This window comes from Diorhabda carinulata, chromosome 3 (assembly GCF_026250575.1).
Source record: "Diorhabda carinulata isolate Delta chromosome 3, icDioCari1.1, whole genome shotgun sequence".
Classification (NCBI taxonomy): Eukaryota; Metazoa; Arthropoda; class Insecta; order Coleoptera; family Chrysomelidae; genus Diorhabda; species Diorhabda carinulata.
In genome coordinates this window covers 2,276,401-2,291,973 of record NC_079462.1, presented here as the reverse complement: position 1 = coordinate 2,291,973, position 15,573 = coordinate 2,276,401, and the positions used below count along the sequence as shown (strand labels likewise).

Genomic DNA, 15,573 nt, shown 5'->3' with positions numbered 1-15,573 from the left:
TTGTGGAATCGATTTTTTTATTATTCTTTTTTCAAATTGAAACAAAAAACAGTACACTGTTCATAAGAACTTCACAAGCGGATATTAAGACCTCGAAAAATCAACTTTACAATAATACTTCGTATAAAAAAAACTAAGACGTATTTACAAAAGTAAGGAATGAGAGAGAGAAAGAACATATTACAACACATGCTCTAAAAAATTATTTCATTTAATCCACTTCCTCCATACGCGAAGCATCTTCCCCATCACCGGCCTCAGCAGCCGGAGCTTCCCCAGTTGGAGCATCTTCAGTCAACATTGATTCTTCTTCGTCAATACCCAAACCGAGCTTGATCATTCTGTATATTCGGGAAGCGTGAACTTGAGGTTCGTCCAAAGTGAATCCGGAGCTAAGTAGAGCAGTTTCAAACAGTAAAATAACCAAATCTTTAACTGCTTTATCGTTCTTATCAACTTCAGTCTTTTGTCTAAGGTTCTCGATGATGGAATGATCCGGATTGATTTCCAAATGTTTCTTAGCCGCCATGTAACCCATAGTTGAAGTATCCCGAAGAGCTTGAGCCTTCATGATACGTTCCATATTAGCCGTCCATCCGTACTGCGATGTTACTATACAACAAGGAGATTCCACTAAACGATTTGACACTACAACCTGTAATTAAAACATTATTTGTACAAAACAAAAAAAATCAAAATAATCAATATTCATACCTTTTCAACTTTATTATCGAGGATGCTCTTCATAACTTTACATAATCCCTCGTATTTAGCTTTATCGTCTTCGCGTTTTTTCTTTTCTTCTTCATCTTCAGGTAATTCTAAACCTTCTTTGGTTACTGATACTAGAGTCTTTCCGTCATAGTCTTTAAGTTGTTGGACGACGTATTCATCGATGGGTTCCGTCATGTAGACGACTTCGAATCCTCGCTTCTTGACGCGTTCTACAAAAGCGGAATGAGCGACTTGGTCCTTGTTTTCACCAGTGATAAAGTAGATGTGTTTTTGATTCTCCTTCATGCGACTAACGTAGTCCTTGAGAGAGCACGCTTCGTCTCCACTGGCAGATGTGTGGTAACGTAATAGATCGGCGAGTTTAGCTCGGTTCTGCGAATCTTCGTGGATACCCAATTTGATGTTCTTGGAAAATTGTTCGTAGAATTTCTTGTAACCGTCTTTATCTTCGGTAAGTTCTTCGAATAGATCCAAACATTTCTTTACCAAATTCTTGCGGATCACTTTGAGGATCTTGTTTTGTTGAAGCATTTCTCTTGAGATGTTCAAAGGCAAATCTTCCGAATCTACTACACCTTTAATGAAATTGAGGTATTCAGGAATGAGATCTTCACAGTTATCCATGATGAATACTCTTCTTACGTAAAGTTTGATGTTGTTCTTCTTTTTCTTGTTTTCAAATAGATCGAAAGGTACACGACGAGGTACAAAGAGTAACGCCCTAAATTCCAATTGACCTTCGACGCTAAAGTGCTTAACAGCTAAATGATCTTCCCAATCGTTGGTTAACGATTTGTAGAATTCACCGTATTCTTCTTGGGTGATATCATCGGCGTTTCTAGTCCAAATAGGTTTAGTTTTGTTCAATTCTTCATCTTCAGTGTATTTCTCTTTGATGGTTTTCTTTTTCTTCTTCTTTTCATCTTTCTTATCCTCGTCTTCGTCTTCTCCTACGTCTTCAATCTTTGGTTTATCAGATTCCTCTTCTCCTTCCTTCTTTTCTTCTTCAGCTTCATCATCACTCAATTCCTTTTCTCTTTCTTTTTCTACGAGTAATTTAATGGCGTAACCGATGAATTGCGAGTGTTTTTTAACAATTTCTTTGATTTTGTTTTCTTCTAAAAATTCAGTTTGATCTTCTTTGATGTATAGGATGATTTTAGTACCACGACCTAGGGGTTCACCATGATCCGGGCGAATAGTGAAACTACCTCCTGCAGATGATTCCCAAATGTATTGTTCATCGTCGTTACTCTTGGAAACCACTACTACTCTATCCGCAACCAAATACGCCGAATAGAAACCAACACCAAACTGTCCAATCATACTGATATCGGCACCGGCTTGAAGGGCTTCCATAAAAGCTTTAGTTCCAGATTTGGCAATCGTACCCAAATTATTGACGAGATCGGCTTTAGTCATACCAATTCCGGTATCAATGATAGTTAATGTACCATCGGCTTTGTTGGGAATAATTTTAATGTGAAGATCTTTACCGGAATCGAGACATGATGGATTCGTAAGAGATTGGTAACGGATTTTATCCAATGCATCTGAGGAGTTTGAGATTAACTCTCTTAGGAAGATTTCTTTGTTAGAATAAAATGTGTTAATAATCAGACTCATCAATTGGGCGATTTCCGCCTGAAAGGCGAAGGTCTCGACATCACCGCTTTGTGCTTCTTCAGGCATCTGTAAATATTTCTCTAATTACTTTTCAATACAAATCATGAAAAGTAAATTCGAATTTCAGCTAATGAAATTTGAGGAGATTAATTCCATTTAAAAATAAGACTTCAATTGAAAATGAAAAAGTTTTGAGAAAATTTCCAGAAAAATGAGGCTAAGAGAAACAATTATGTAGTTTTTCAACAAAATATGCTTTAAAATTTTCTTAAATATCAATACATATTAGAGAAGATTTTAAATTTAGTAACCTCACAAGTTACAATTTCGCAACAAATTTCAATAAAGCCGGTTCACTTTATTTAAACGAGATACAATTTGGAAATAAAAACAAATTATATCATGAGGATTTATTAATATAAACTCACCTTGCTAGTTTTACACTAAAAAACCACTAGTTATTTATGAAAATCGCTTTGAAAATGCTTTGGAAAATCACTTCCAAGTCTCACGTTCACTGAACGAGTGCAACTTCTAATTTGACACAAGCGCGTATAACCGGTTGCTTTTATAGCCAACTTACCTCTAGAATATTCCAGAACATTCTCACACATTTTCCATGCGTTTTCGACGAATAGAACGTTCGATGAACGAAGATAGAAATATATTTTGTCTTAGTTCATTTCCTGTTTTCTTAGCGCTAAATTTAAATCGACATATTCGGAAACATTGAATATACAGAAAGTTTGAGAAATTTCTAGAAATCAATAATATTATATTATGATGATGTTCTTGTCATGAAATTTTCAATTGTAAATTGATTTATTAAATTAAATAATAATTTGTGAACGGAAAAGTTGTTTTAGATAAATTTTTGGGGGAAATGGGGTAAAATTATTACAACATAACAATATATTCAATATAATATACGTTACTTCTTTGTTTATATATTAAAAGAACACATTAAATCTTTTAAAATTTATGTATGGAAAGCCCTTTAAGTAATACGAAATAATTGAACAGATATAAATTACAAACATTATAAACCGGTATTTATGATGAGTTGAAAATTATTTTTGTATATATATTTTGTATATATTTTTAATAAATAACAGTTGCTTTTACAATTTTTTATATGAAAAATTCCAACTTCATCACCTGTTTTTGAGATAAATTAAAATACGATATTTTCTACTCTACTTGAATTGTTTTTTTTATATGAAAAACAATTTTTTATACTCTAGGAATCTCTTAAAAAAATAGTTTCCATAAAAGAAAAACGAAATACTTTTAAAGATATATAAGGAAATCCATATATTTCTAGAACAATTCTAGAAATCAATAAAAACCACCAAAGTAGTGAGGTTAAGATGGAAGCACGCCAATTTATAAGGAAACACGTACTTTGTGGCGCCAAATATTTAAAAAAATATTTTCCGAAAAAAAAAACTATAACGCTATGTGAAATATTTCACAAAATATATTTTAGTTCGATTTTCTATACCTAATATTCTAATCAAAATAAATTTAGATTAGTATAAATAATAAATACATAAAAAACGTACATCTAAACGTCAAAATTATTGAGGTTATGTTACTTTAAGAAATTATACAAATTAAAATTTAATTAATCAAAAAATGTATGTATGAAACTATTAAAAATGTGTTCAACAACGGTTATAAAAGGAGAAAAGGCTTCAAAATCTACGGAAGGTATAATTACGTACGAAATAAACATACATATATACGATTTATTTATCATTTTTCAGAAGATGCAGAAGCGAATTTCAGAATATACGGTATTATCTCTTATTTCGTAGTATTAGTTGTTATAGGATTACCGATATGGTGGTATACTACAAGAGTATATAGAGCGACACTACCTCTTGTACAAATGCAAGACGTGGAGCTTAAAAACACGCAAAATGACTACGGGATGCCTTTAAGTCTAGAATACGACATACTAGTATCATTCGTACATCCAGATCCGTTTAACCCTACAATAGACTTACGTGGTGTTGAAATCGAAGAAAATTTAAGACCGTTTTTGGATAAAATATCGCCCGTATCGGATTTTATCGTTAAATCCCAGTGGTTGTTTCTTTTAGATTTGGGCGTAACTCCCTCAAAAACGGAACAATATTTAGTGTTGAAGGAAGAACAATTACCGCATATTATTACGCCGTTAGAAAGTAAATTGTGGTCTCATATATCTCCAAGACCGACGATAAATCTAGTTCTTTATTTTGCTAGATGTGATGATCTTCCTTTGTATATATTCGGTAACGATGATAAAAAAGTGGAAAGTAATGCGTTTCTTAGTGCTCGTTGGGGTGGATTTTACATAATTAATGCCGATAAAACTTCGTGTGAAAAGGGGGTTTTTAAACCGGATGTAAATGCAGTGACATCAACTTTTATTACACATATACAGAGATTATTCAAAATTGATAACATTACAGGTGAGTTTATTTATATAGTTATTAATTAGAATTCATTTTTGGGTCTAATTTAATAGATAATGTACTTTTTTTAAATAACTTTTATTTAAATATTACTGATGATGATCTAAATTAGGTTGGAACGTTATATTTCTTTTATAAAAATATTGAAAATTTCAATTTTACGATCAAATATAGTGTGGACCCCACTTCCAAACATTTTCCTTAAATATTTTCAGACACGGATAACATTTACGAATTAAAAATGCGTAAAGCGACCGAAATGGTAGATTCCACAAGGAGAACTTTGAAATCCCTTGCTGGGTTGTTGTCCGAAATAAAGAGTATCGTTATAAGCGACGACGTAGGGAATAAAATAAGAGTGGCCGTGGAAAACGCTGATTTAGCGCAAAAGTTTTTGGCACAAGGGGACGTCGATGAAGGTTTAAAATTTGCTAAAATCGCTTTTTCGCATTCAGAACGAGCTTTCAGCGATCCCTCTTTATTATCACTCTTGTATTTTCCAGAAGATCAAAAGTAAGTCTAATAAAAATATAATTTATACACCCTGTAGATAGAATACATCAACTTTTTGAGATTATTTTTAGGGAGCACTTAATATTTTTTCTATTACACCCTGTATTTGATTTCATACTTAAAACCCTTTAAATTTCTCCATTATAACAATAATTTATTGTTGGAATATATTATACAGGATGTTTAAAAAGTTGTTTATGTAAATCTGTATAGTATTTAGTGATGATCTATGGTAGCCATATTTTTTAAGGAATAATTAGGAAAAATATTGACTATATTAACTGTTATGATTATAATACAGGGTCATTCATTGAAAAATATTAGAAATTTAGAAATATCATGTATCACCTTGTATTAGTTTTGACAATTGTTAGTAAAATCGATGATTTTTACGAGTTTTGTTAATAATTAAAGAAAACTATTGATATAGTTCATCATTATTCAATTTCTAATTATACAGTGATTTGAAGTTATTTAGATTTATGACAACTATTGTTTATAATTTTATAAATTGTATAACATTCTAAAATTCCAAATTATTGTGATGGAAAAGAAGAGGTGATCCATTTGAAATTTCTAAAATACTGACTAAAAATTGTGATTGTATTTTAATTCACACCCTGTATTAGCTAATTATTGCTATTATACATCATTATTCAATTAACTACAAAACGTATTATTGTGAGGAGGATTTTAAATTTGTAATAATATACAGGGTGTTTATATAAAAAAATCACTTATGATGTAGCACAGTGTCATGGACGACTCTGTATATTTACAGATAATTTAAAAAAGTGAAAAGAAAAGCTCCCTATTATATTTATACAACCCTATTTTAATTTAATTCGCTTATTAAGGGTACGAACAGAACAATTGGGTTGATATCGACATCTATGTAAAACACAAAGTAAATTACTGTGGAGGTTTAGAAGGGTGTCTTCTAGGGGGTGCGGCATAGACGCTTCTGATAATCAAATGGGGTTGTTTTACATGGATGTCTTTTGTGTGGAATACATGGATACGTTTGGCGTTCCTTATTGATAATGGTATTCCCTTAAACGGTTTCTTTTCGAATTTATTGGGTATTCTAAGAACAGTTTTTGGGGATATTACTAGTGACAGCTGACATTTCATGTCACGCAACTATTTAATTTGACAGTGGTCTTAACTCGACTGAGCATTACAGGTAACAGCTTTGTAATGTGATGTCAACACCGATATCAATCTCAACTGTGGCCCTCTTCTTCTGTTCGTACCTTAAAGCAAAATGTTACAAAGTGGAACATTTTTTTTAGGTACGCTGTATACATTCCCTTATTTTTGCCTATAATGATTCCAGTTATTATGTCGCTATCGACACTTAGAAAATGGATTATGGTAAGAAAGAAGAAAATTGATTAAAAATGACCGAGTTGTAGGGTATTTTTGTTTGAAAACCGTTTTTTGTTTTCTTAAATTTTGTAATAATTAACAAATATAAATATATAACTATAAAATTGAAAAATTTAGTTTTTCGTTTCCAAGAACCTAATGATAATTTTCTTTAAATTAATCATTCGAAATTTAGGTTACAATTAAATCTGATTTTTCTACATATGACAGATGTCTAAATCTCGTAAGACATTTTTCGCGAGTCACATTAAAATTATAATGTTTGGGATTCGCAAAAAACTACCTAATATGGCATTACCAATCAGACATCTGTCATATGAAGTACTAGATATCTAGGTAAAAGCTAGTTTATTAAATTTTTTTGAAAATAATATCGCTATGTGGAACGCCCAAAAGAGTATTTCAGATGCTTAGTGGAATGCAGCATATGTAATATAAGTGACTCGCAAAAAACTACCTAAAATGGCAGATAATCATGACTTTATTTACATGACAGATGACTAATCTCGTAGGGCATTTTTTCGCGAGTCACATAATGTAATTTTAATGTATTTACAAGTTAGGGATTCACAAAAAATTGCCTAATATGGAAGTTCATTTCATTTTTTTGAAAATAAATCATTCCACTATGTTCCAATTGTTACAACTTGGTATGTATCTAGATCAAGGTCTCTTCTACAAAACTTTGAAAGGTTATGTTATATTAAGTTTTTGAATTTTTTTAGTCGACTGCTTAACTGATTTACATTAAAGAAAAATCAAAATATCTTCCGCGGAAATGATGAAATATTTAGTGTTTCGTCACAAGAATGCTTCAAAAGTACTTATAGTATTCTATACCGAATAGATTCTCATGGTTGCTTGAGTTTCGAAATTTCCGATAGTTTTTTCAACTCACCACTTGACAAGTGTCATCGGGAATGTTAGTCATGACGTTATCAGTGACGTTCTCTCCACGACCACAACGATCGTAGTCGCTATGTGGAACGCCCAAAAGAGTATTTCTGACGCCGTGGATGCTTGGTGGAATACACCGCATATAAGTGACTCGTAAAAAACTGCCCAAGATGGCATCACTGATTAGACATCTGTCAAGTACTAGATTGACAGATGTCTAATTATAACCTCAATATTTAACTGAGAGTCGAAGTTTTTTTATGATATAACTTGTAAAAATAAATAAAACACGTAAATAATTAATGTTTATTCGTTATAACCGTAAATATTTACATTTTCTAATCAATAAATTAAATTAAACTAATTTACAGAAACTAAACTTTTAAAAATGTGTTTTTTTTTTTCGAATATAAGATTTACTGAAAAAATAGAGGATTAGTAAAATGAATCTTTTACGTTATTTTAGCAATTACCGACTACAAAAAACAGCTTTGAAATGCAATAATTGTCTCGAAACACGATCAATTTGTCTGTGATTCATTTTCAAGTTCGTTATGATGGAGATTCAACTAAATTGCCCACCGTCATGCCGCTGTTGCCTCATAGACAAACATTTTACATAAACTGGCGTATCTCTGTCAAATTCGGACTCATTTTAGCGTTGTTGCCAGATTCTCTAGCTCATAGATAAATATTTTACACAGACTGATGTATTTATTTCAAAGTTCCAATTAAACATTCAAAGATCAATAGATTCTCGACATATTCAACCTCAATTATTAGAAAAATCAAGATATATAGTATGCTCAAAAAAAATATTGTGAGATTAATCGACCTGATGACGGTCAACATTGGACCCGAAAAGGTGATAATTAACTATTTTTCAAAAGTTTTAGAAGTAGAAATGAAACTATCAAAACTAAAGCCAATCACAGACAACTTCGCGTTATAGGATCGGTGCAAACGATTAAAAATAAAATCGATTCGATGAATCGATTATTAATCGATCTTAACGGCAGCGTAAATTTTTCTGACGAAAGCGTACGCCGCGAGAAACCCTATAGAACCGGTAAGTAACCAAAAAGTGAATACCATAAGACCGGTATAACCGATATAAAGTAAAGTCGGTATGAATTCCGTTATTTCCAGAACTGTCATAAAATAGAATAGAGAATATCCTAGGATATAGAGGGCGCTGCCGCCGGAAACGATAAAACTCCTCCACCACCAATGGTAATCCTGTAAAATGAAGTTTTGGTGAAATTTTTATTATTTGAGGTTGTTATTAGAAAAAAAAAATGATTAAATGTATACTTACTTCTCCACAAAGTTGGAAATATACCATAACTATGGATATTTGGGAACAGGAGATAATCAATATGAGGAAAACTAGGAAAAGGAAACCGAATAGGTAATAGAACTGATTTTTCCATATGGCAGTGAATATGAAGAACAGCTCGATGAATACTGCTCCGAACGGTAGTATACCAGCCATTAAGGTACTGAAAAAGTATGTTACGTTAAGAAAAATATATAAAATTAATAAAAAATGTTGAGACAAAATGATAATTAGTGAATTAATGTCACCGCAAACCCAAATTGTCTCGAAATTTGGACATCTCTATCAATTCACGGTTTTTGGTCAGTTCGGCTCGTTTATGACCATCATTTTGGGGTACAAGTTGATGCAAGGCAAATGTAACAATTAAAAGCTTTTATCTTCACAATTGAATCCCTCCAGGTCTTTTCTCAACTCTGCAGGTCTCTCCCTTTGACTTTTCCCAATTCGTGGTGTTCTAAATAGAACTTCTATGGTTTTTGGACAATTTCATTCGTTTATAACTTAATTTCAGTGCTACAAGTTGATGCAGGCCTAAGTACACCAGTTATAAAGTTTTTTTCCCACAATTGCATCCCTCCAGATCTTTTCTCATCTTTCCAGATCCCTTCCTTGGTTTTTTCTCATCTCTTGGTGTCCTAAATAGAACTTTGAAGGTCCATATATTCTAGTTTCTTCAATGAAAATGTCCAATTCAGTTTTCTTTTTGATTTCTTCATTATATCAACTTTTTTTTCACAATTGCATCCCTCCAGGTCTCTTCCTTGGTTTTTCTTATCTCTTGTTGTCCTAAATAGAACTTTGAGGGTCCATATGTACTAGTTTCTTCAATAAAAATGTCCCATATAGTTTTTTTTCAGTTTCTTCATTTTATCAACAAAGTAACTTTGACTCTCCAATAGATTTGCTTCAATTTTCATCTCAACAGATGAATTCTATCATGAATCTTTTGATTAATACACATTTTTTGACACTAAAATTTTTGAAGTACAATTTAATAAAGGCCAAATACAATTTTTTTATCTATCTAAATCTGTTCATTGGTCTTCTCCAATAATAAATATCTCTATTAGTGCAATTTTTGAGACGATTTGGCTAAGTTATGACAAAATGTTTGAACCACAATTTGATGCAGGCAAAATACAGTGTCGAAAACTTTTTTTCCCATTATTATATCCCACCAGGTATTTTCTCTTCTTTCTAGGTATCTTCCTTGGACTTTTCCAATCATGAATCTATTGATTACTACAAACTTTTGTCTAATTTGACTCGTTCACAACCCAATTTCTGAACCACAAGTTGATATAGGCAAAGTGCAATGATGAAAAACTTATTTTCATAATCGAATCCCTCCAGTTCTTTCCCCTTCTCTCTAGGTGTCTTCCCTGGACTTTTCTAATAATGAAGCTCTTGATTATTGCAAGTTTTGGGATAATTTGGCTCAGTTATAACAAAATTTCTGAAGCACAAGTTGATACAGGCAAAATGCAGTGATCAAAATCTTCTTTCCACTATTGCATCCCTCCAGGTCTTTTTTCATCTATATCGGTCTCTTCTTTGGTGCTTTCCCATTATAAATATCTTCATCACTGCAAGTTTTTGGACAATCTGATATCTCCAGGTCCCTCCTAGGTCATATTCGACCCTTTAATAATCTAAATAGATTTTTAGTGATACATCTGTTGTTTTCTTCTGTTTTTGTGCCTCAAATCATTTTCAGTACCTCCTTCATCATATTTTTTTCTTTATTTTCAATGTTACAAACATAAACTGAGATAAATGGTTACCAAACCTTCAAACTCACCATAAAATTGGATTCATATACCAATGTTGGTCCGGTACTTGTCTCGGTATTTGATTAGTTCTAACGGGATGTTGGTAAGGCTGTTTCCTGTATCCGAAATAATAACCCAAATAAACCAAAGGTAAAGAAACGAATACCCACATCAACAATAGACTAATCATCGCGGAAAACGGTACAGCGCCACTACTCGCCTAAAAACAATTAATTAAAACAACCACAATTCAAAATGAGATAAAAAAAAACTTACTTTTCCCCAAATGAAGAAATTCAAAAAGAAACAAGTCAAACCGACTACGGCAGGATATAAAACCGCCGTTAGAAAAGCGGCTTTCTTCCATTCCCGCCCCTTCATGGTTTTATACAATCGAGCAGATAAATATCCGGCTACTGCCCCATGTATCATGTAGAACGTAATGGCCGCAGTGGTGAGGGCCCCTCGAGAAGCCGGTGACAACATACCCAACATGGCGAAAACTAAAACAATCAAAATATATTTTAAAAGTATTGAAGAAATATAAGTTACTTACATATGGTAATCAATGACATTAATAATATTTGTATCCCGGAACCCACTAGGGCGGCGAATAACCTCGAATACCTAGGCGGTCTGAAAACGTCCCCGTGCACTAATTTCCAACCGGTTTCTTCGATGGTTTCGTCGTAACTATCGTCTGCGTTATATTTAGCGATGTCTCTTCGAAGTGTGCGCACCATTATCATAGTTAGTATCCCTAAAATGTCATCGAGTGATGAAAAAAATTGAAATTTATTCAAAAATTTTTACTTACCGGATAAAAAGAAAATTACAACTATAGAATTTATTATAGAAAACCAATGGATTTGAGCGTCAGTCATGGCTAGGTAAGTGTCCCATCTAGATGCCCAACTTACGGATGTTTCCAACCATTCTACTTCGTATGTAAAATATAATTTTGTACCGGCTACTGGATCGACGTCTTGTGATCTTGGTTTGTTTGGAAAACTACATGTCGTACCGTCGAATTTCATTTCGTCTTTATGTATAGATTTCGCTGTTGCTCGAAAACCTACTACCCTGTATACATTCCTAAAATGTAAATATTGATAATGTAATTTTTGTAAAATTATAAAAGAATGATCTAAAATATGGTGCATCTATTCGAAAGAGATCCATTTGTTGAATTTTTTCAACACAAATTAAAAAAATATAATTCTTAACCTCAATTTTTTTTTATTTTTTATAAACCGGTCAATTACATTGTAATCCTACATAGGTAACTTAATGCCTGAGCATCCAGGATCTATTTTGATCCACTTGCTTTCTATAAAGCTGATTTTTATTTGAGTAAATTTATAACTAACTTTGTATCCGGCTCGAAGGACCAGAAAGTGCTAATGGAAAATAAAAGAAAGAAAACTACGGAATTTGAGCCAACGAAGAGTGAATTACAGAAAAAGATGCCAAAAAAAAAACAAAAGAGGTTAAGTTTTTTAAACACCTGAAATATCTAAATAACAGGCAGAGACACTGGTAATAAAAACTCAAGTAACAAATTAGATGTTTTCAAAATGTTCTAAAATGCCTAGCCTACCATTTCCGGCTCGAAGGACCAGAAAATTGAATTTTGACTATGTGTGTAATACTGGAAATTCCAAAATTCTAAAATAATTGGAAATAAATGGAATATCTCGACTACCGTTTTTGTAAATTACTCAAAATTGCACTTTCTGGTCCTTCGAGCCGGCTATATAGGCCAGAAAGTGTAATTTTAAGTGTTTGGTTGAATAGCAGTGTTGGCCGTAAGCGAGCAAAAATTGAATTTTGTTCTCTCTTTGAGAAATAATTTCAAAAAATATAATTCAGGCTGCAAAATAATTTTCAAGAGAAAAGAGAGGAACAAAGACATTCGGTTTTTTTTGCATAACATTCCTTTCTGCTTGAAATCATTATCCAAATTGCATTTGTTTTTCTTATCCGTGACTCATTGTTCATTTTCACACCCCTCAGTATTTTTGGGCATCTTCAGCACTCTTCTAGGTTAGTATCCAGGACTCACACTCAGTCTAATTATTGTTTTGTACAATTTCTGCTGCTATTGAGATTCCTTTCAGAATATTATTCAAGAACCCCATTGTTCTACTACCCTTTGCTATCCGATTTTCTAGCTCTTTTATCTCATCAGCTGTATGCGTCATCAGCACTCCTAGATAATCAAAGGATTCAACTCTTCGTCCTCAAAGGTCTGTTTTCCCCCTTCATTCTTCATTTACAATTGAATTTGCATGTTTTTGGTCTTTCCCCCGGGAAATGGCTAGTTAATATAATATTGTCTGCATATAGTAAAATTTGATGCTTCTGGTAATAGATTAAACCTTGTGCATGTATTTGCACTTTCTTTATGATCACTTCCATTGTGAGGTTAAAACTTAAAATAGGTAAATGGTCCCCCTTTTCCCTTCTGATTTCCTTCGTTCTAATAATACTTTGATCCCAGTTCTAGTCAACAGTCAGTTTCACTATTTTTATTAGTTTTCTTGGGGCACCTTAAAGTTTTAAAATCAACTTTGTTCTTTCTATTATAAGTTATTGCTATTCCGCTGTGTTTTGCCCCTCCTTAAATCCTCCTAGTTATTCATCGACTCTAGCACTTATTTCATCTACTATTTATCTTATATACTTGGGCCTTGAAAAATTTGTTTTAAGATACAGAAGATATAAATGATTTACTGACATAAAGTTACAAAAAACTTGATGAAATACTCACGGTTCAGGATTATGATACAACAAAGTAAGTTTCAGATGATTATTGATGAAACTTCTGTCCCCTACAATATTACCAAGTCTATAGCCGTGTTCTAGTTGATTTTCGTTTGTCTCTACATTGAAAATTTGTGTTGCTGCAGGTAAATTATCAACTAACCTAAAATTACAGACAGAGACAATATTTTAGATACATTTTAGAAGGAAATGATACAAACAAAGAGACCAAAGGACAATTAGCAGTAGCAGAAACAAAAACAACAAAATATGAAATGAGAAAAACAACTGACAATACAGAAATTGATACTAGAGAAGGCGCAAGGAATAGATCAAATATCGACAAACATGGTAAAAGGGGTAGAAATGGAAATAACAATAAAAATATACTTAACAAAATATATGATACAGAAGAAATGCCAGAAGATTGAAAAATGGGTATAAGTACACAAATAAATAAGAAGATAATAATAGAAAACGGACTAAGGGATGATATAGAAAAAACCAAAGAAGATTCAAAACAAGGATTTAAAACAAACAAAAAGCACTAAGAAAAGACAGGTACATCTGTGTTTTATAGATTTCGAAAAATCATTTGACAGAATCAATAGAAATAAATGTACAATACAAATAAAAGGGTTAAGACAATGATGTGTACTAATCCCATTATTGTTTACTATAGTATTAGATAAAGGAATAAAAAGGAACAAAAAAGACAGTATAAAATTGGTCATGGTAAAATTAAAGAATTTGGATTTAAGAAACGAAGATAAGAAGCTGAAAGGAGAAGATATATAAGATAAAACTAGAAGAGTAAACAAGAAAACTGAAACAAATGGAAGATTATTTAAGTCAATTAAGAGAGTTTCTAGCCAAAATAGGAGAAACAGAAATAAATAAAAAAAAGTACCCATATCCAAAGTGACATGTGGATTTGAGACATCGACACTCACACAGATATAAAAAACAAAATACTAAGTACAGAAATTGGAGAAGGATCATTAAGATGATCTGACTATGTTATGAGAATAGAAAAAGAAAAGAAGGTCATAGAAAGAAAGGAATTGAATTAGAAAAATAAATATGTCAGGGAAAAAACGAAGAATAAGGTGACAGGAAATAAAACAAGATATTTGATGAGAAAGAATGGAAAAGGGAGCTATGTAATAACTCAACTTCAACGATTTTTACACCCAGAAAATGTAAAATAACATTACGATTAACTAAATAAATAAAAACTTACAAATGTACAAAATATTCATGTTGAATTCTATCGTATACAATTTGAGATTCTCCTACACTCCAATGGATAGGTTTGTCTGGAGAATTACAAAGTAAAGTACAAGGAGTCGGTTCGGCCATTTTCACTACATATGGGGTATTCACAATCCGATCTCCTCTCAAAACTTCCCCCAAATTTTCTGATTTGTAATGTATGGCATCTGAACCCCCTTTTGGTAAACAAAAAGGTAATGAATAGTATTCGTAAGGTAGTTGAGTATGTATACTGGTCATTTTTACAGCCTTAACTTCAATTGGATCACCTAAGAATCAAATTTAATTATTCAAATGTATTTGTTGGATAAACGATTTGTGTTACCTTTTTTGAAATCCGTAGGTGCCATTCCTGGTACATAAAACTGTTGACTTAAACCTAACCACGTTGTTAATATAATGAATTTAAAAAATAATCTGTAATTCTAAAAAGGATATTAAATTGAGGTTATACATATATTGAACGAATTAATATACTTACAAGGCAATTCATCTTAAATATATATCTATATATATATATATTTTTAAAGATCTACACGTAAGTTCATTAACGTTATTTTTAATGTTAAATTCTATCAAAATTCATTGTATATTTTCTTTTGAGAGAAAAATAACCTTATGACAATTCCTTTAAACGTACACAATGCTTTGTTAAAATTCGTACACGAAAAATATGATCGATGTGTCAATTTTTGAATATTGTCATTCGGTGCAGAACAGTTAACAAAGTAACAGGCTAGCTACTTAATATTTGGAAAGTATTTTACTCCATGATATGATTAAGTTAAAT

The 15,573-nt window shown here is 32.0% G+C and overlaps 3 protein-coding genes across 4 annotated transcripts; 1 reads left to right on the top strand and 2 right to left on the bottom strand.

The window, feature by feature from the left end:
- Nucleotides 1-2,971, bottom strand: LOC130891992 (heat shock protein 83). The gene is made up of 3 exons (XM_057797156.1): nucleotides 2,790-2,971; nucleotides 715-2,427; nucleotides 1-655 (listed from the first exon to the last, which is right to left on the bottom strand). Exons 2-3 carry the CDS (start codon nucleotides 2,425-2,427, stop codon nucleotides 212-214), a joined length of 2,157 nt encoding a protein of 718 aa, XP_057653139.1. The 5' UTR covers nucleotides 2,790-2,971; the 3' UTR covers nucleotides 1-211.
- A 740-nt stretch (nucleotides 2,972-3,711) lies between these two features.
- LOC130892002 (GPI transamidase component PIG-S) lies at nucleotides 3,712-6,843 on the top strand. 2 transcript variants are annotated; one of them, XM_057797170.1, is made up of 4 exons: nucleotides 3,712-4,074; nucleotides 4,131-4,823; nucleotides 5,042-5,339; nucleotides 6,635-6,843. In XM_057797170.1, exons 1-4 carry the CDS (start codon nucleotides 4,008-4,010, stop codon nucleotides 6,738-6,740), a joined length of 1,164 nt encoding a protein of 387 aa, XP_057653153.1. In that variant the 5' UTR covers nucleotides 3,712-4,007; the 3' UTR covers nucleotides 6,741-6,843. The 2 variants fall into 2 exon arrangements, with proteins under 2 accessions (XP_057653153.1, XP_057653154.1); XM_057797171.1 differs by having other exon boundaries at nucleotides 3,859-4,074; nucleotides 4,134-4,823.
- A 1,077-nt stretch (nucleotides 6,844-7,920) lies between these two features.
- Nucleotides 7,921-15,449, bottom strand: LOC130891996 (transmembrane 9 superfamily member 4). The gene is made up of 10 exons (XM_057797162.1): nucleotides 15,265-15,449; nucleotides 15,109-15,208; nucleotides 14,752-15,052; nucleotides 13,516-13,671; nucleotides 11,560-11,837; nucleotides 11,299-11,502; nucleotides 11,019-11,245; nucleotides 10,772-10,962; nucleotides 8,947-9,130; nucleotides 7,921-8,867 (listed from the first exon to the last, which is right to left on the bottom strand). Exons 1-10 carry the CDS (start codon nucleotides 15,274-15,276, stop codon nucleotides 8,628-8,630), a joined length of 1,893 nt encoding a protein of 630 aa, XP_057653145.1. The 5' UTR covers nucleotides 15,277-15,449; the 3' UTR covers nucleotides 7,921-8,627.
- Between the last annotated feature and the right edge of the window lie 124 nt (nucleotides 15,450-15,573).